Source organism: Leptonotus elevatus, chromosome 4 (assembly GCF_054856555.1).
Source record: "Leptonotus elevatus isolate MCC_2025b chromosome 4, RoL_Lele_1.0, whole genome shotgun sequence".
Lineage (NCBI taxonomy): Eukaryota > Metazoa > Chordata > Actinopteri > Syngnathiformes > Syngnathidae > Leptonotus > Leptonotus elevatus.
The window spans coordinates 15,229,416-15,248,867 of record NC_141242.1 but is presented as its reverse complement, the minus strand read 5'-3'; the positions used below and the strand labels follow the sequence as shown (position 1 = coordinate 15,248,867).

Here is a 19,452-nt window from a genome sequence, read left to right as displayed (position 1 = left end):
CACAAACACGAGAACAATTTCTATCTTGTGTTGCATGCTGTTTTGTGTGTGGAAGTAAAGCCCTAATTCAACAATGTTGTATTCTGCTTTGCCAGGATGTTGTATGCAATTTAAACAGACATCTTCATGCATTTAAGTAAACACTGATTTAGTTATATTGCAATGGCCTCACTACCTATCCATTTTAAAGCATCCAAACAAAAATAGTTAGTCGTTTGGGAGTATTTGACCCCAGGAGACAAAAAATGTAAGGTAAGTATTTGAGAGAAAATAAAAATAAAATGTGGCTGTTATTTGTCTTTTAGTTCACATTTACTACACAGCTGAAGGCTTACAATATATAGCAAATTGCCACAAACAATAACTCAACTCAATTTATCTGTACAAGAACATTTTAAAAACAACCACTGCCTGCTCCATATAAGAAGTTGGAAAGCATCGTCAACAAAGAAAAAGTCTGCCCAGAGACCTTGAAGCTGATAACTTAAGGATTTTTGGAATGATTTTGACCTTTCAAAGATTGTATCGCTTTCTTTTGTGGATTAATCCCACGAGTGGCCGCTTCTCTTCACCAGCCCTCTCGCACCTGATACCGGGCAACTCTGTCTGTCCACAGCTTTACATCTGAGCAATGAAAACACAACCATTGCCGTCATCAGTGGATGAAGTCTCACTGTTAATAAATACTTTATTTTGTTATTTTGCGCTTCTTCGTGGCTCTCACAGGAGTCATGTTTGCAACCAGCAGGCATCACATACAATACATGCGCACAAGCACATACGCGTGATGTGCTGTGGGAGGTCTCCAGCCATGTTGCAGGTATCTGGCAAGCGCTTCCGCACGTGAGCGAGTCATGATTTACTGTCTTCATTAGCATGCCATCACTCTGCTGTGTGTGGGCGTGTATGTGTGGGCGATGCATTTGGGCTGTAAGGGGGGCCAAAGTTGGCTTGCTCTTTGTCTTTCGTACCGGTGTTTTGCAAAAGTTTTGAATTAATATGAATCAATTATGGGCGTCAGACTGCTTCACAATGTCTTTCTTAGTCTACTAGTGTCATAAAAAAGTGTTGTGAAACGCTGGTTGTAAAACCCTGGCTGCTTGTTTTGTTTGTAGGGCCACAGCGAGGTGCTTCTTGGCATGGCCCGGCCTGGCATTGCAAGCGAGGGGTTCATGGACACAGGCAGTAGGGCTTGGTGGGGGTGGGTGGGGGCGGGGGCGGTGTAGGGTGAGGACATGGCGGACAGGCTGGAAGCAAGGTCATTCCGAGTGTGTGTGTGTTGGGGGTGTGTGGGGGTGTGTGGGTGTCCATGTGGCCCACGTGATAGAAGAGGATATAATCTCTTTCCTCTCTATGATTATTTTGTGATAGGTCTTTAGGAATAGGCCTACATTTCCTCACACTTTATTTAAAGGGCCAGTGTGTATCATTTAGCACCATCTAGAGGTGAACTAATAATTCATTCATAAAAAATAAAAAAAAACTCGTTAATTTTAGAAACATGCAAAAAAAAAAATTCTATCACATCAATGTACATATTTTCTACTGTCCTCGCCGGTGGTCATCGCTAAGTCCCGTGATTCGGGCTTCCGCCGCTTGTCTCCCTCTGCTTTGCTCTTGCTAACTTTTACTAGCTTCTCTCGCAAGCTGCTCTTATTAACCCCTCTAGCTAGTTCTTGCTTGCCACTCTTGCGCACTGCTGACACTGCTTCAAAACGTCGCATCGAGTCGGGGCCACATTTACTTCCGTAAACTCTGCAACGTGGCGTCGTTGGTTTTGGGTGCACGTCACTCCACATGTGCTCTTTGCGCATGCGAGTCACATCACGGGCACGTTGCGTTCCCATTGAAGTCACATTTGTTTTTGTGATGTGAACAGTCCATAAAAAGATCGTATTTAGCAAAAAATCCTGCAGTGTGAACGTAGCCTAAGTGGAGGTGCATAGAGCATGTTTTAGTGAAAACAATTTTTGCGTTTACTTTCCCTTAAAAGCGGGGCTGTCCGTATCGATTATTTCATTGAATAATCAACTTATCGGATGGATTAGCGCCCTTCGACCGATCCACCTATTTTGTGCTCAATTTTTCCAACCTTATTGATTGGTTTTGATTTGATTTGATTACATTCTCGCCCCCTAGCCCTCACCCAAGTCTTATTTTTCTTTTCACTATAAAGTCTCATCTGCAGAGGTTGGATGCACCATTAGTTCCATTTGTATCGTTTTAATTGAGACTAAATTAGCTGTCAAATTGGAGCAAAACACTTGCGGCCTATCTGTTATCTGCTGTCTATCTCGCATACTACACCTTTCTCCCTCTCTCTGGGTCCAGATGGGCAGCTTGCAGGTTAACTGGAGCAGCTGGAGCTGCATTATTAGCATCCTGCTGTGCGCTCTTATTGGCTCGGCTCCTCTCCTCCTTCCTCCTCTTTTCGGACTGGTGCTTTTAGATCGTGCAAGCGTACGGGGTCAGCAAACGCATTATGGCGGAGTGTTGGAATGTTCAAATAGAATAAAGAGGGATTGATAAAAATAAAGAGGCGCTACTTAACAAACATGACGAGTGTGTTGAGCTAAGGTGTGTGCGCACGTTGCATGTCTATCTTGATAGGTGTTTTGGTGGTTTTTCAAAGATGCGGTAAGGATAAGCCAGCTAGCTCCCTTCGACTCCCCCTGAGAACGCAGATTAAAGAACTACACAAACACACACAGGCAAAAATAAATATATACGACAGACACACACCCACTAGCTGCAGGATAGGGTTATATAAATGTAGGTAAACACCATGGTGCGCATCTCTCATATAGATCCAAAGGAATGAGAAGTGACTCACAAATCACTCCACCGCATCTCCCTGGTTTCCCTTCTGTCAATCACTCTCATCCTGTTACACACTTTACATCCATATTATGTGACCATGTAATTGCACATTTTCGCAAACCACACGGACAGACCGTCACAGATCACCCTTTCTCTAACACCTTGACAACTATGTAAATCAGAGCCTTGATTATGGTTGCCATGGTGATTAGCCCTGGATGCGGACACGCACACTAACCTTGATGGGTGGGATATGTTTGCATGTTTTAATATTTGATAGCCTTTTAGGATATTGTCCATGTTCCAAAAAAAAAATTCTGAGATGACAACTCGGGCAAGTTCATAGTTCATCAGTATTCAGCAAAAATAACTTCATCTGTTCCTTGTGAAGAGACAGAACATTTCTGTTGAATAGCAACGGTTCTTTAGGAAAGTGCCTCCCAAAAAATCTGCCATTTTGCATGCTTTCTCTATGCTGTGCTGTGCAATGTGCGCCCCTAGTGACGATAAGCAGTATAGAACATTGTCGGGTGATCTGGAAGTCTGCTGTTTTCCCCAACTTTGACAGACAAAAGAACAAACACAACATGTGTGATGGGACTATCAAATGTTTGTACAAAAGAGGTTGTGGTAAAATCTATTAGAAGAAAGAATGGTCATTATGTTGTAAATGCTATCATAGGTGCCAGGCTTCTCTCTTCTTTGCGTGTGCATGGATGTGTGTTTATGGTTTATTCGCACTGATTAAGCTTATTCCCTCCAGGCTACTTTCAAGCTTTCAATTAAGATTCTAAACAGAAATATACTCTGCATTCATTACCCTCATCCCCCCTAACAAGCTAAAACGTGTGTGTGTGTGCGTGTCTGTGTGTGTGTGTACACGCCTGTGTGTTAGGGTTTCCGTGTGTTTATTGGAGGAAGCGGTAATTCCCTACTTTCCCGTGAAAATCCTGAGTGATGATTCCAAGGCTGGAGCAATGATGTGTGCTGCTCTCCTTGTTGAATGTTAATTAAAGTCTCATTATGATGGGATGATACAAGACATTCATATTAGCTGCTTGTTGTTGCGGTCAAGTGCTCTCCTCATTGTCAAGTGAAGCTATCCTGTGATGTCATGTGTTGTCATGCCATTTTAAAAAAATAAAAAATTGCCATATTAACTTCAACAATGCAGGTTCAGAAAAATCAGAACATAGTATTTACATTAGTTTACATTTTTCTGCCATTTTTGTTATACCAGTCATTCTCAAATATGGTGGCCTCCCAACCTGGGGAGGCATAGGCCAATGCTGGGTGTTGTTTCATGTTTCTTTCTCTTTTTTTTTTTTTTTGCCATATAGGAATAAAGTGTAATTGCACATCCAGCACAGTAGGTGGCAGTGGTGCAGAGAATGAGCAAGGAGCATTAGCGCTTCTGCAAAGATGAACTTTTACAATTTTGTTGGCAAATTATACTATTTATAGTCATGGCGGAGAGTTAGTGGGGGCGTGAAGTATTTTCTTCTTCCTGGGGGAGGCATAACAAAAAATATTTTAGAAGCACTGGTGTATACTGACATTATCACTTCCTTTTGTTACTACAGTTGTAGTGCAAGTTTAATTGTGTCCCATTAAATGGAAAAGAATGCCATTAATGCAAAAATCATCCGAATAGCTTCAACAATCGAAAAAAAAAAAAGTTCTGTCACTTGTATCTCTAGGTACCACTCTATTCAAAACTGTATTTGTGTGAGTCGTAGGACTTTTTTTTTTTTTTTGATAATTGGGGCTGGTGGCTTTTACAGAGCACTTCTACTGTTATGTAATCTGAGAAGGAAAACCCATCCTTAACTCACACACACCCGCGCACACGCACACACAGAGACTCGCCTTCCAAGACACACATGCACTTGTGCGCCACACGGCTCTGCTCAATTTGTGCTTGCTTTCATTATACACAAACACTAACTGGTCATCGCCATATGCCAGTCTTGCTTGCCAATAGTGTGTGTATGTTTTGCTGTGTGAATGCTCTGTTAAATACTGTAAGAATCCTTGAAGGCTCTCATAAGATTTAATCATGACAAAGAACGACACAAATCCAATCCTGATTAGCGGACATCAGTCCATCAAGCTCCAATAGTTGATGATGTGCTTAGAAAAGAAACAACAGTGTGCTACATATGTTCATTTTCTATGCAGTGGTGCCTTGAGATAAGAGTTTAATTTCTTCCATGACCACACTTTTAACTCAAAACCGCCATATCATCAAATCATCTTTCCCCATTGAAAGTAATGGAAATGCCATTAATCTGTTCCAGCATCAGTAATGACATAATTAAATAGCATGTAAAGAATTAAACACTTTTTGCTACATTTTTGCTTCAATTCAATGGACAATTTGCTGCTCCTTTTGATATGAGAGCCTTGGCCACCGGGGGGCAGTAAAACACAGACGTGGACATGGAGCCAGTCATAACTCCTCAGTAAACTGTAGCGATATTAGTCGTTCTTTGCAAAGGATAAAGAACGTATGCCTGTGTTGCTCCATTGTTTGTGTTCTGTGCCCATGAGACAGATGCTATTTGTTAGCCTGTCTATGGAAGTTATGCATTGTTTGTTAGCATTAAGCTAAATTGACTTAATGAAAGCAAAGCTAAGCTGTGTGTTTTTAGTATGTAATGTGTATGTTTAGTTTGTCTGTCTGCCTGCCTGCCTTGTCTGTCTGGCTATATGTTACCCACCTACAGACCTAATCTAAATGCTGATTGTTGTGAGTTTAGTTCACACAAAAAAAGATTAAAAAATAAAATAAAAAGCAAAACAATTGCCTGAACAACGGCTCGTATCTAAACCTCCTTCGTCATGTCAAATGTATCGCAAGGCACCAAATGATTGCTATTTTACGTACATATAAATGGCAATACCTTTGTATTGTGCTGTATAGGCTTGAATAATCTACATTTGCACAGATCCATAACACTTCTACTTTAACTAATTGATTGATATCTTCCTTGGCTCAGGAAGATATTTTGCATGCAGAACACCTATGCTCAATATGGCTATTTTTAGGATCTTTTTAACTGGAAGGAATTTTAATAAACGTATACTGCCAGCTTCACTTACTGTATTACTAGCACAACTTCAACTACCGCTGCCAGCTATTTTTATTTGCCTAATGGACATTTGTAAACAGCGTACAATATGCATTGTTTTAGATGTTTGCCGTCTTGGTTTCTATGTTGTCTCTCTATGGCTGTAGCGTGGGTCTGGAGTCCAAGAGGGATTCCAAAACAAACACACCATGAAGTTAGAAGAATACTTGCTATTAAAGTGCAAGCACAAATCTCTGTGTTGGAACTGCATTCACAGTTTTTTTGATGATGGTTGGTGGCCACAAATTAACCTATAGCAATGTCAGACCATGCTGTCAAGGGTTGGACAATCTCTTCTTGTCATTCAGTTTAAAGTTTAAAAGGAGAAAAAATGCACACAGAGCGATAAGGAGTATTCAGATGATGAAAATATTGACATTTACCTTGCAGAGCGAGTGATAGAATTAGAGGAGAGATAGAAAATGAGAAAGGGAGAAAGTGTGTGGGTGGGTGGAGAATACCCGAGGGACCACACTGCAGCATTCTTTGTCTGTGCGTGCGTGTGTGTGTGTGTGTGTGAGTGTTGTGTGTGTGTGTGTGTGTGTGTGTGTGTGTGTGTGTGTGTGTGTGTGTGTGTGTGTGTGTGTGTGTGTGTGTGTGTGTGTGTGTGTGTGTGTGTGTGTGTGTGTGTGTGTGTGTGTGTGTGGGAGCAAGAGAGACAGAGAGAGTGAGTAAGGTGGGGGTACACTTGGGACCCCTCCAGCACTGCAGCAGGTTGTGTGTGTGTATTGTCCAGCCCCCACAGTACTACCAATGGGTCAATCTCACCCCCTGAACCCCCTCCGCTAGGTTGCTATGGAAACACACCTTGAGCGAACCCCCTAGAGAGCTCCATATTCCTCCACCTTCTATCCACTGCTCTCCTCCTGGCTGCACTTTATCTCCCGCCATCTCGGTTGCCTCCTCTGTCCATCTCGTCTTCCATCCCGCCGTCTTCTCCCGCCGTCCTGACTGCATCCATCTTTTTCCCTCCGTGTCTCGCTTTTGGCTCTCGCCCACCTTGCTGTCCTCGCCATCTATCGCCTGGCATCCTTGACGGCCTCTGCAAACACACACTCACGCGCGCCTGCCCCTTTTTTCCTCGCACACTCACAGCTTCACATACTTTTAGGAAGGAGGCGCTTGACAAGTGCAAGGAGGGCCAGTAATGGAGGGTTGGTACCCCAGGGACCCCCTGCAGCCAGAGACAGCAATAAGGAAAAAGGGCCGTGGGTTTTTAGGGTTAGTGGGTGCCTGAATACCCTGAGGAGTTGTGTGTTTGTGTGTATGCGCGAGTGCATGAGTGTAGTATGTAATCGACGTAGGCAGCCACCTTAGGGACGTGGGAGCTCATTTATGCTCTGCTGCATGTTTCACTGTGCGTGCGTGCGTGCGTGCGTGCGTGCCTGTGTGCGTGTGTGTGTGGTGATGCCACCTGGTCCCTCTCCTCTGGTCAATTAGCAGAGAATGTGGACAGTAAGAAGAGAGGCTGAAGCGGGGTACAAAAATACCAACAATCAGGCCAAATTTGAGCATTCTCCCTCACGATCGAACTAAGCAAAGATTATCCTGAGTGATTATCCTGTGGTGTGTTTTTTTTATAATAGTGATTTATTTTTTCTGCCGTCTGCTCAAAAGTGGCAGTTGACAATCGTAACTGATAATCCTGTTTAATATTTACAATGGGAAAATCTTGATTGATCTTGATAGAGATAGTCGCTATTTTTTTGTTTTGTTTTTAAGTGTGTTGCCAACACCAATTATTAGTAGTCAAGGAGGCCGATATTTGAACTGAAATTCACTTTCACTAAAAGGGAAAATATTGGTGACATTTTTTTTTTTAACTGTGTCAAAATGTTTTTAAAGCATCTCTATGTAGGATTTTGCCAAAATATATTTTTATTTGAATATTTATGACTCAAAAATCTTCTAATTAGCAGATTAACATCTTAACTGTTCACAATGCAAGGCCTGATTCGGGTTTGAATTTCTCGCCCGCTGTCTGTGGATGTGATGTCATGCGCGCAGTGTGTATATGAAGAAGGGAGTGTGCAGTTTCATTTTTCGGCCACATGTGGCAGTAGCGATTCATATGATTGTTGAACAAGTTTTCAGAATTGCAAAATGTTGATTTTTTTCCCCCCCCAGACAATAGAAATATTTGTTTTAAAATTCCAACAAAAAGATCAGAGAGGTCTTAGGGTCATAAACATGTCTTAAAAAGTTAAATGAAAACTTTAAAAAAAAAAGTAAATAGCTCCCAATTTTCTACAGTAAATAGTTTTTCAAAATTTCAATTTCAAATGTCTGTTTTAATTTCAAACAAAAAATGTGCATAGTGTCCAGAGGCTCAGCCATCTCTTATAAAATGAACTGAAATCTTAAAATAAATATCTCCCTGAAGTAAACGTAGTTTTAAATTGATTATTGGCCATCAGAGTTAGAAAAAAAAAATCTGATATTGATATTCTCTAAATTGCATCAATGTCAACAGAACGGATTGAATTTATTTCCAAATATGAAACTTCTCCTTTATAGAGGAAATGGCTGCAGTTCACATCGGCTTTAATTTTACCCCGCTTTCGGCTGCCCATGAGCAGTGTACTTGTTTGCTTTACATTTCTCATTCTACAGTTAGTATGATGTCAGATTTTATATGTTACTCTCTTTTCTTTGGCTGAAACCAAGATCCTCATGGAATCCTCAAGACTTTGTCAGAATGTCAGGGTCAGTAACTTTACCTCTTTGTGAGATATTGAGTTCTCTATCAGTGAATATTTGTAATAAATATGTGCAAAAAGAGTGCTCTAAAAAAATCTTGTTTTAGATCTGCCTAAAATTCATTGTTTAGTTTCAAAATCCAAGCACTAACCTTCACCCTGGCGGTCTAATTTTTTTGTCTCTCTTTCATCCCTCTCTCCCCCGTGTTCTCTGTCCCAGCATGGGCCTCCCATGCTTGTGTGCGTGCGCAAGCACGTGCGCGTATGTGCACGCTGTGAGACAAAGTGTAACGGCAGGATGCTCTGCGACTTTGTCATCTCACTATGGGTCGCATACACAAACCGCCCGTGCATGGACTTGGTCTCAGAGGGGGACGGCACACTGAGCGTGCGGTCCCCACACATACTGATCAAAACAATGTATTTGTCACAAAAAGAGCTCTTTCATGACACACACACACACACACACACACACACACAACTGCACAGGGGTTGGAGGCCTGTGCCCATGCCCTTGTTCCGGACAGCCCAATTATATGACAATGTTTCTCTGTCTTTTTTATTTGTATTTTTTTTTTTTTACTTGACTTGTTTTTAGTATGTATATTCATTGATCTTGCTGTAAACTACAAAGCAATATCAGATTAGTAATACGTAATAAATATATGCAGCGCTCTGAAAGTCTCCCACTAGCATCCGCCCTCTCTCAATGTGACACCCCTCCCCACCTCCTCCACTTTCAATCTCCCCGTCAATGATAATGAACTTCAATCAGTCTCGCTGGGCATCGGACACTCTGGCGTCCCACACAACCCAGCGGCCTTTGAGGTGTGTGTGTCTTGTGTGCGTGGGTTTATCTGCTCGTGGGAATAGGGTAATGTTGGGAGCATACCATCCTCATAAGGCCGCGTGGCACCCGACACACATGCACACACATAGCTATTGAAATAGGATTAGGGCACCCTTGTCGGCCTTTCAGGCAAGGAAAGATGGGAGTCTTTGTGTGTGTGCGTGTGTGTGTGTGTGTGTGTGTACTTGTCAGTATGCGTGTCATGGACGTATGACTGAAGATGTTATTAACCTCACAATTGCCTGCAGCTTGTGTGACTGGCGAATATGCGTACAAAAATAACATATTTTATTTGTGTCACTTATCACAGCACATGTCTTATAGACTTGAGGTATTAAACAATACTTTATAAGTAGAGAAATGTGCATTGTCTTATAGAATATTGATGGAAAAGTTTGATAATGTGCATGGTTGAGTTGTCATGTTCCATCTTTTTTCTTGATTTAATCCTTCATTACTAATAGGGATGGGCGAGTATCGAGACCAAGTATCGGTGTCGGGCTGCCCTTTTTTTTACACGCAACAGCTAATTGCCATTAATTTAATGTAATTTTAAGAAACATTTTATATTGTTTTTTGGTGGGGAAATATCATGTATCAAAAGTACTCGTGGTATCGGTCCTTGGTATCTCAAGAGTTGAGCACTCATACTGGTATCTAGCTTAAAAAAAAGTGGTATCGAACATCCCTAATTACTTAGGGATGCTGAGAGATAGCTGGCATTGAGGGACAGTGACACTGAGACACATGCCGTTAACTTTTTCTTTGGTGTTCCAAGCAGAATTCTTCAAGCAGGAAGCAAAAAAAAAAAAGTGCAGATAGACATATGGCCTTGTATAATGGAGCAGAGAGCCCCCTTTTTGTAATACATTTATATCAAGGCATGTGGTGCAATTGTGAGTTGTGATAATATACAGTACTTTATGAAAAACCCTGACGCACCAAATTATACAGATGTGCACTAATAAAACTTGAAATAAAAACTTAAATGTCATACCATTATATCATTAAATTATAGATGTTATGTCCAAAATTTTTTTAATGGGACGAGTAAATGGGCTTTGGGCCATCCAAATTAATCAGCATCCGAGAGACCCAGATGAGAATAAATGGAGTGAGCGACGAGCTAAGTGGGGGATTCAGTGGACAGTGGGGGTGGTACGATAACGAGGACCGCGAGAGGGAAGGGTGGCTACAGGATGGCGATAGATCACTCACCGCCCCAGTGGGGAGGACAGGCAATTACCAGTTGGGGCATACGTAGCACTGGGACTTTTGGGTGTTAAGTGTACGAGAGGGGATGGAAAATAAAAGCAGAACATGTGACGGAGATGACAAGAGGATGGATGTGACTGATGTATCACAAAACTAAATGTCACCCACAGTTAGAAATGTGTTTGTGCTGGTAAGGCTTAACAAAGGAGATGATTTGTTTTTTTTGGTGTGTTACCGCCAGCAAGGAGGTCATGTGGTTGAAGGGACTTTCATTACACTGTGAAAAAACATATCAAGGAATTTGGGAAGTTGCGCTCTCTGGTCAATTGTAAACTTTCAAAGGGTGAAGTCAAGTCAAAAATGTTCTTTACAATGTTATGGTATATGCGCCCCCACTATTGTGTTTGTGGAATATGAATTTAGCAGCAAAATCGACCCATTTTGATCCATCTCAGGGGGTGGCCATTTTGCCACTTGCTGTCAACTGTGGAAAATGACGTCATAGTGCCTAAGGGCTCAGGTAATGACCAATCACAGCTCAGCTTGCGAATGTCACATGACCACACTCAGATGACAGGTGAGCCGTGATTGGTCGTTACCTAAGCAACACTTAAGTGACAAAATGGATTTCGATGCTTAATTCATATTCCACAAATGAAATATTAATCAGAATACCGTGTTTGGACTCGCATGTGACATATTGTAAAAAAAACATTTTTGACTTGACTTGCCTTTTACCTCACCCATAAAGTTTTCAAGTGCGCGGGGTTATCTGCCTCTACGCATAAACTTCCGTCAATACCTCACAGTGTTGGTCTGTCTGCTGTACCCGCATCAAACATCTGTCGTGAACGCTGTATTATTAAGTGTCAAATATGTTGCTGTTTTTTTTTTTTCTTCATATTGCCGGATCCAGCCTTCACGTGCATATGTATCCGTGTCCTATTTGCAGAGGAGGGCATCAATCACGAGTGCAAGCTGTGTAACCAGATGTTTGATTCACCTGCCAAGCTGCTCTGCCACCTGATAGAACACAGTTTCGAAGGCATGGGCGGTACCTTCAAGTGTCCCGTCTGCTTCACAGGTGAGAGGAAAACAGTTCACCTTCAAGGACAGTCTGACAGGAACTTTTCAGGCTTGATTAGCTTTTCAGCCACCAACAAGTTTGAGACATTGTTTGTTTACATTTCTATCATGGAAAATTGCATCTTTGTGGTAATACATTTTGGAACCATTGCATCGTGGTTTGATACCTAAATATTTATAATCCCTTCAAAAAAGGATAGTGGCCCCAAAGGTTGTTTTTACTCTCCTCTTTACGTTTGCTTCTTCAGACTCTATCTGCATGTATCCACACCCAACCCCTCCCTTCCATGTACCCGCACTTACGCTCCCCATGTCACTTCATCTCTCTCTTGGCCTTCCGCAGTTGTTGTGTTGCGTGCCCGTTCCCCAGGTGCACAGCCATGCTTTAAACTTTAACTCTATTCCTTGGTGGCCTCTGAATTAGTAAAATGGCCACCGCTCCTATGGGGAGTCTTAATAATTCAACACATACACACTCAGTGAAAACCAGAAGTTTACTGAAACAAAAGAGGAGCAAAGGAAAGGAAAAAAACCTCTATGAAACAACACTGAAGCAGAAGTTAAAAAAGGAGAGATAATTTATTGATAAATATCACAAGGTCTGCTGAGGATACTGTAGCTCTTCTTGTTTTCTCTGCTTATTTCCCCTGCTTCCTCTTCGATCCTGCTCTCCCATTTCCTGACGTTTCATTTAAACGTGTAATCATTTGTACGGCTACGTCACGATTTATTGCATTACCTATTAAACGGACCATAGCTCTGAGCTTTTATACCGTTAAGTCGCCCCTCAGTGAATAAATCACACATGAAGTGTATAAATTGTCTTAGTTCAACACAATGGGGCATGCATACCATGGCAGTTGATGCTTCAGTGATGTTTAACCCGTGTTCTTTCTCCTCCAGTGTTTGTACAGGCCAACAAGCTGCAACAGCACATCTTTGCAGTCCACGGTCAAGAGGACAAGATTTACGACTGCTCGCAGTGTCCTCAGAAGTTCTTCTTTCAGACTGAACTGCAGGTAGGTTGGCTGCATTGTGTACTTTAGTTGATCTGTCATCAGTTGGTTGGGTCTCAATCAGAACAGCAATGGAAAATTCTTTAGCTTTTTTTTTTTTTTTGGTATTCTGTACTCTTGACCCCCCAACCCTCTGGCAAGCGTGATGTCATTTGGGTGTGTTCAAATGGGTAGATGGCATCAGTCACCCAGGTGTAGGTCGTACGCCAGCTGTGGCCTGGTCAGTTACGATTAACCTCGGTCTTGCATTTCGTGATATCATCTACTGGAGTCGTCTCGCACCAGACCAGTGAGCCAAAAGTGGAAGATGTGTGACCTTCTTCACCGTATGTGATAAGGAAAGCGCTATAAACTGTATACAAACATTTTTATACCAAATTTATGCCGCTGTTTTATTTGCAAACTATGATAAATATGAGCTCATTTGTTTTTGCAGCACACAGATGATAGTGTTAATAATTGATGCAGAATCAACAAAACACAATTTAAAGGTCCCACTGCATATATTTTTTTATGGAATCTGCGTCAGAACCCTAGCTTCCATTTTAGTGTATAATGTGTGAATAACAAACCTCATTCTGCTTGGTATTTAATCTTGAACCATTGCTTTGAAGGAATAATTAGCATCTTGTGCACTTTTCCCAATTTAATGTTTGTCGTGCTGCTTAAAAGAAGCCTTGAAGATCAGTCATTGCTTAAGTTCATTTCTATCTCAGGAGCATTAACAGCTACCAGACTGGATGTCGGATCCGTTATCCAACAAATCAAAAGTTGACAATGTTAACATGTGGCAATGTAATAGGAAAATATAGTTGATAGGTATTTTGATATATAATCTGAAGATCTACTTGCAGCTAAAAAAAAAGACACATGCACGCATGGTGGCAGTGATGTAGGACTGAAGGTGGCGGGCATATGGCCGGCCAGTCAATTTACCAGCAGGGTAACTGTTGGACCCTGTCGGTTAACGTCCGCACAAACACAACTCACGGTCCACACACTGTCATTCCTCTTACTTGTGGACAGTCCCAAATGACGCCTCACCACGAAATAGATTAATAAAATGTATTTATTCATTGTTTTGTTTTTTTTTATCAATCTCAGTCAGTAATCACTTAATGGATTTATTGTAAGTAATAAAAAGAACAGGGATGCCACTTTTTTCATACCGATACCAAGTACTCATACTTTTTGATTAAGAAAATGTCCCCCCAAAAATCAATGACAGATCATTTTAAAGCAAGAGCTATCTATCCTAATTTAGCATTTTCCTTAAAATGTCATGAGATTAATGTCAATTTTATATTCTTTGAATTTATCTTTTCTATTTCCCAACTGTAAAATGGTCACAAGAGCTGCCGTCACGATACCTTGATACCTTGGAAGAGGGCCTGGTATCAGCCTGATACCGATAACTATATTGGGACTTGCTCATCCCTTAAAAAAAAGCATTAGGAGAGAAATGTCAACATGTATTTGAAGTGATTTTATTTATCTGATTAAATCATTGGTTAATAATTTAATATTCAGTTAATTAATATAAATGTTTATATTAAAATGTTTGAATTTTTTTTTTTTACATGTCATTGAATAACTTTGTCTGTTTTTAAACAAGGGTTTAAAAAAAGCCCTTGAGCTTGAAAGTTTGGCAAATTCATTCATTCATTCGCCATTTTTCAATTATTATTATTATTATTATTTTATGGTATTAGAGCATCTCTAGAACTTCACGTTTCTATGCCTCTCTTGTAATGAGCAAGTTCAACAACTTCTACCCAATCAACTAAATTGTATTAACGGGCACTCCCTTAATTAGATGATGACGTCCATCTGCTTATATCGAAAACTAAAATATTGTGTAAGGTCATGAAAGAGTCATTATTTTTTCGGGGCACTCAACTCACTGTATTTCTTCCCCTTTGGCGGCTCCACTTAAGGCTTTATCCACCTTTTAACTCTTTCGCGCCCATTCCAAGTGCATGTGTTGGTGTGTGCATTTGGGATAACCTGCAGCCTCAGTCTGCCATGCCACAGCTCCATCGTCCCACAGGAGGGCTCTCTAAGTGGGCTGGACAGAAAGGCTGACTGGCGGAGATGGAGAGCTCCTACCAAGGAGGTTAATGCCACTGCTAGCATTTATCGTGTGTGTGTGTGTGTGTGTGGTGTGTGTGTGTGTGTGTGTGTGGGGTGTGTGTGGGGTGTGTGTGTGTGTGTGTGTGTGTGTGTGTGTGTGTGTGTGTGTGTGTGTGTGTGTGTGTGTGTGTGTGTGTGTGTGTGTGTGTGTGTGTGTGAGAGTGTAAAATGGGGTTATTTGTGTGTGTGTTTTTTAATGAGGTGCGGATGGATGAAGACGGCTGCTTGGCTAGCTCGAAAAAAGGCTTTGGCCTCTTTCAAGCCCCCAGAGGTTTTATATGACGTCCAGCTCACACGCTCGTCCTCTATCTCACTCACACACACACACGCACGCACGCACGCACGCACGCACGCACGCACGCACGCACACACCCAGGGGTCATTGCAGCCAGGACACATCGCCCCATCATCCCCTCTCCCTCCAGACTGATTCCTTCCTCACTCCTTCATTTTGCCGACTTCCAACTCAGCCCTTCCTTGTGGTGTTGATGGTGTCAGTTTGCCGGCCGTGTTCTATCAAAGATTTTTACTCTTCCGGTCTTTCTCCCTGACTCACGTTTTTGTCTTCCCGCCTCCCTCTCTCCGACTCCCCCCGTGCGTCCCCGAAGAAGCAGCCCCTATGCATATTTTAGCCCCTCTTCTCTCTTCTTCTCCTCTGTGCCACTCCCTGGTGCCACATAAATAGTGCAGACGTAAGCTGGTAAATAAGAGATGTTTTGCTGTGTGTCTTTGTGCATGGGTGTTTGTGTGTGGGACTGAGGGAGGGTGTTTAAATAAGAAATGCTGTGACCCTGATCAGCAAGGTCCTTCTAGATCTTATTTAGTCCCGGGCTTGCTTTCTTGCTTTTTGTCAGTCTTTTTTTTTTTTTTTTGATTCACCTCTAGATCATGTTGAACTTTTTTTGGCCTCTAAGGGGTGCTGTTCTGCTGCTCCTGCCCTGAAAGTTTCCCTTGATCCATCCATCACCAAACCTCCTCAGTCATCCCTCTCTTTGAGTCCTCTGGATCTGTTGTTGTCCTTTAGCGCTAGTTAATATTGCATCGGCGCTAGATGGGTGGATTGCTGGTCAGATAAATAAATGAATGGATGAGGGATCGTTAGATTTGTACGTGTGCTGCTTCCCTCCACCTGTGCTGCGCCTCTGCCGTGTTGAATATTAAAGTTTTGCATGCAATGCTTTTAGATGCAATTAAAGAACATGTACTGGTTTTACGCTCACGCCAAAGCTTGGAGGTAAATCTCCACAATCTAATGAGACCCAATATAGAAGTATATTAAATATTCAATAACAATGCTTATTCATTTGTGGATTCACTTTATTCAAACTTGACCCAATATCGCTAATTTTTTTTTTTTTTCTGTTGTTGCAGCTTGAAAGAATAAAACATTTCAATCCCGCTTTCTTGAACCACATTCAGTTTGAAACTCGAAGGTAAAAGTAGAGCTAAAAAGAAAATGGCACAGCCCAGTTGAGGGACGGTCGGGTGGTCGGGCCAGGTGGCCGCGGAGGGGAGCCTCTGCTGCAGCTCACATTCAAGTGGATGGGACTCAGCAAGTAATGCGTGGGCTGGCGAAATTTCTTACCTCAAGTTTCAATATTTATAATAAATATTGTTTTTAAAGTCAAGGAGACTTTGGCTGGCTGTGTATGTCTAATCTATATATTTTTTCAGTCACCAAGACAGACAGACTCCATTTTGTCTCCTTTCATCCTATCATGCATCAGCAGCGAACTCTTAAAGTGACAGTAACCAAACCAATAGTGTATTTGTGGCAGCTTTCAATATCGGTCTAATTTTACAATATCGGACGATAGAAAAAAACATATTTTTTTCCCCAATATCAGTCCGATCGAGCCGGGAGTTACCCCCGACATCCCTAACGAGAACGAAGTGTTTGCCAGACAGAATCAAAGAGCCTCACAGTCTCCCTCCAACTGAATAATGAAAGGTGTGTATGCGGCTGAACAACAGTAGTTGTTGTCCTCTAGGTGTGTTTTTGCTGTGTGTTTGGGTCTGAGTGTGGGTTCTGACAGTGTTTGGGTGTTGCTGTTGGCTGTGAATCTCGTGTGAAGTCATAGTGAGTGCTCTATGATCCACGTCTGTGTGAGTGAGTGTGTGCGTGTGTGCGTGCAAAAGGGAAAACCTGAGCCAAAAGATCCTTTGGCATTCCAAAGTGGTTCCATTCTCAGTTGCCCCAAGTTCTCTCTGGGAGAATGTGGTATTAGGATGAGGACAAGGCAAGCTCATACACACTCACACTTCCCTCCTGAATCAGACTTGGAAAGCGTAATGAACAAAAATACATAAGGTTGAACAGAAATTTGTTTGTATTAGGGGTTGAACCACTAAAGTTTTTATGTATATTATAATGTGATGAATGTTGACTCATGTCATTCATATTTTTTTGGGGCACAGTACCCGGTTCCCAGCCTTTTTTGCACCATGGACCAGTTTCCTATTAAGACATTTTTCGACAGGTCGGCATAAAAACAAAGAAAAATGATTAAAAAATACAACTCACCATTACATTTAATGATTAATTGCTTTCTTATTTTGAAGACAGGCTTACATATTTTAATACATATTTTTATAAGTTTTCTTTTTTGGCCAATAGTTCCACGTGTTTATAGAATAGTATGGCCGTAACAAATTTTATGACACTTTAGGTTCGTGTTTGCCGCAGTGCTGTGCGATCCCACTAATATGAATATTTAGCATTATATTTTAATGAATATTTAGAGGTTAACCCACTAGAGTTGTCCCGATCCGATCATGTGATCAGGAATTGGGATCAATTATGTGATCGTGTTCGCTAAAGATCAGATTTTTTAATTTTCTTAGTTTCTAAAGTCAAGAATAAAATATTTAATTTCTTTACTTGAAGACCTGCTGACTTACAGCCATATAAATGACTCAACACTGATTGTGTTTGTGTTTACATTTATCTAATGAATAAATGATGCCATTGATGCAAAGAGACAAGAGGAACAGAGGGAGATGAAGAGGTAGAAAGTGATAAACACGGTGGAGTGCGGTCAAAGGGGCAGCGCGTGTGCCAGCGCCTGATGGCTTTGTAGTGTGTGTGCGTGCGTGCGTGCGTGTCTGGCGAAGGCAATATGACATACACGTATCCTGCATTTACATGCAGTACATGTATTTTGGACCTGAATTTGTTCATTTTAGGCAGCGCAGTTGAATAGTGGTTAGCACGTGTGACTCACATTTGAGAGGTTGTAGGTTTGAATCTCACCTCAGGCCCTCCACTGTGGACTTTACGTTTTCCTCTTGCTTGGGTGCGTTTTCTCCGTATACTGTGGCTCCCTCCTACATTCCCCTCCAAAATTTGTTTTGAATATTCAACTCTTGAAATAATATAATAGAAAATGTAGAACTTGGAGAATGTTTTGAATTGGTACCATTACATATATACTAGAGGAACCGAAGCTTGATTTTAAATGCATATGGCTTTACATATTTTGCAACTTGGATGCAGAAACTTTAGGAAGATATGTTTTTAATAATAGAGGGCTGCATGTTGGGTAAGCTGATGGTATAGTACGGGCCTGGACAACCCGTGGCTCTTTGCCTATTCCTTGCAGCTCTTAAAGCCCTTTTCACACTGAACCTAGCAGGGTGCAGTGTGCTGTCGTCAAACCAATTAATTGCGGATGTAGTGAGGGGCAGGGACCATGGAATGGAACGGAATTTTGGATGACATTATTATTATTATTATTATTATTATTATTATTATTATTATTATTATTATTATTATTATTATTATTATTATTAGCCCTGCACTTTAAAAACAGTTGGGTCAAAAATAACCCGGATTGGGTTAAAAATAAGATCAACCCAAACATTGAATGAAATTAAATTATTAATTGTTATTCATTTGACCCAACTCTTTAGGTTAATTGAATAACACAAATGAACTGGGTCAAAAATGAACCTTTTTGAGTTATTTAACCCAAAACGTTTGGGCAGGAAATTGTGTTGCTTTGTGTGTAATTATTTGAACCCAACTTTTTGGGTCAATTGAATAAGCCCAATTGATTAATAAACTGTTTTTGTTATTTAACCCAAAACGTTGGGTCAAATTATACTAATAACGGACTAAGTAACCCAATTATATCATAAAGGTTGTTTGTTTTGTGTGTTATTCATTTGACCCAACTTTTTGGTTCAATTGATTAACCCAAAAAGTTGTGTTGGTCCCTTTTTAACCCAATTTGTGTTTTGTTTTGTTTTTACCTCTTTTTAGAGTGTGTGATTGACTGGTGACCAGTCCAAAGGTGTAGTCCACATTTTTTCTTTCTGAAAGTCAGATTGTAGTCTAGACTTTAGCTCAGCACACCCCTGAAGAACAGGATAAGCAAGGAAAATGGCTGGATGCATGTCGGCATTTGGACAAGCCTCTAGCAATATGTGCGTGCCAACCTGCGTCTCCACTCAAATTTATTTTGTTATTCAGTATTTGTTTTTGCTTGCTTGTGTGT

At 41.3% G+C, this 19,452-nt stretch overlaps 1 protein-coding gene across 2 annotated transcripts in view; it reads left to right on the top strand.

The window, feature by feature from the left end:
- znf423 (zinc finger protein 423) overlaps nucleotides 1–19,452 on the top strand; it is a 129,648-nt gene that overhangs the window by 104,433 nt on the left and 5,763 nt on the right. For both annotated transcript variants that reach the window (XM_086073440.1, XM_086073439.1), the window contains 2 exons: nucleotides 11,671–11,802; nucleotides 12,708–12,823. In XM_086073440.1, the coding sequence (XP_085929566.1) occupies nucleotides 11,671–11,802; nucleotides 12,708–12,823 (248 nt within the window). The remainder of the gene's footprint in view (nucleotides 1–11,670; nucleotides 11,803–12,707; nucleotides 12,824–19,452) is intronic.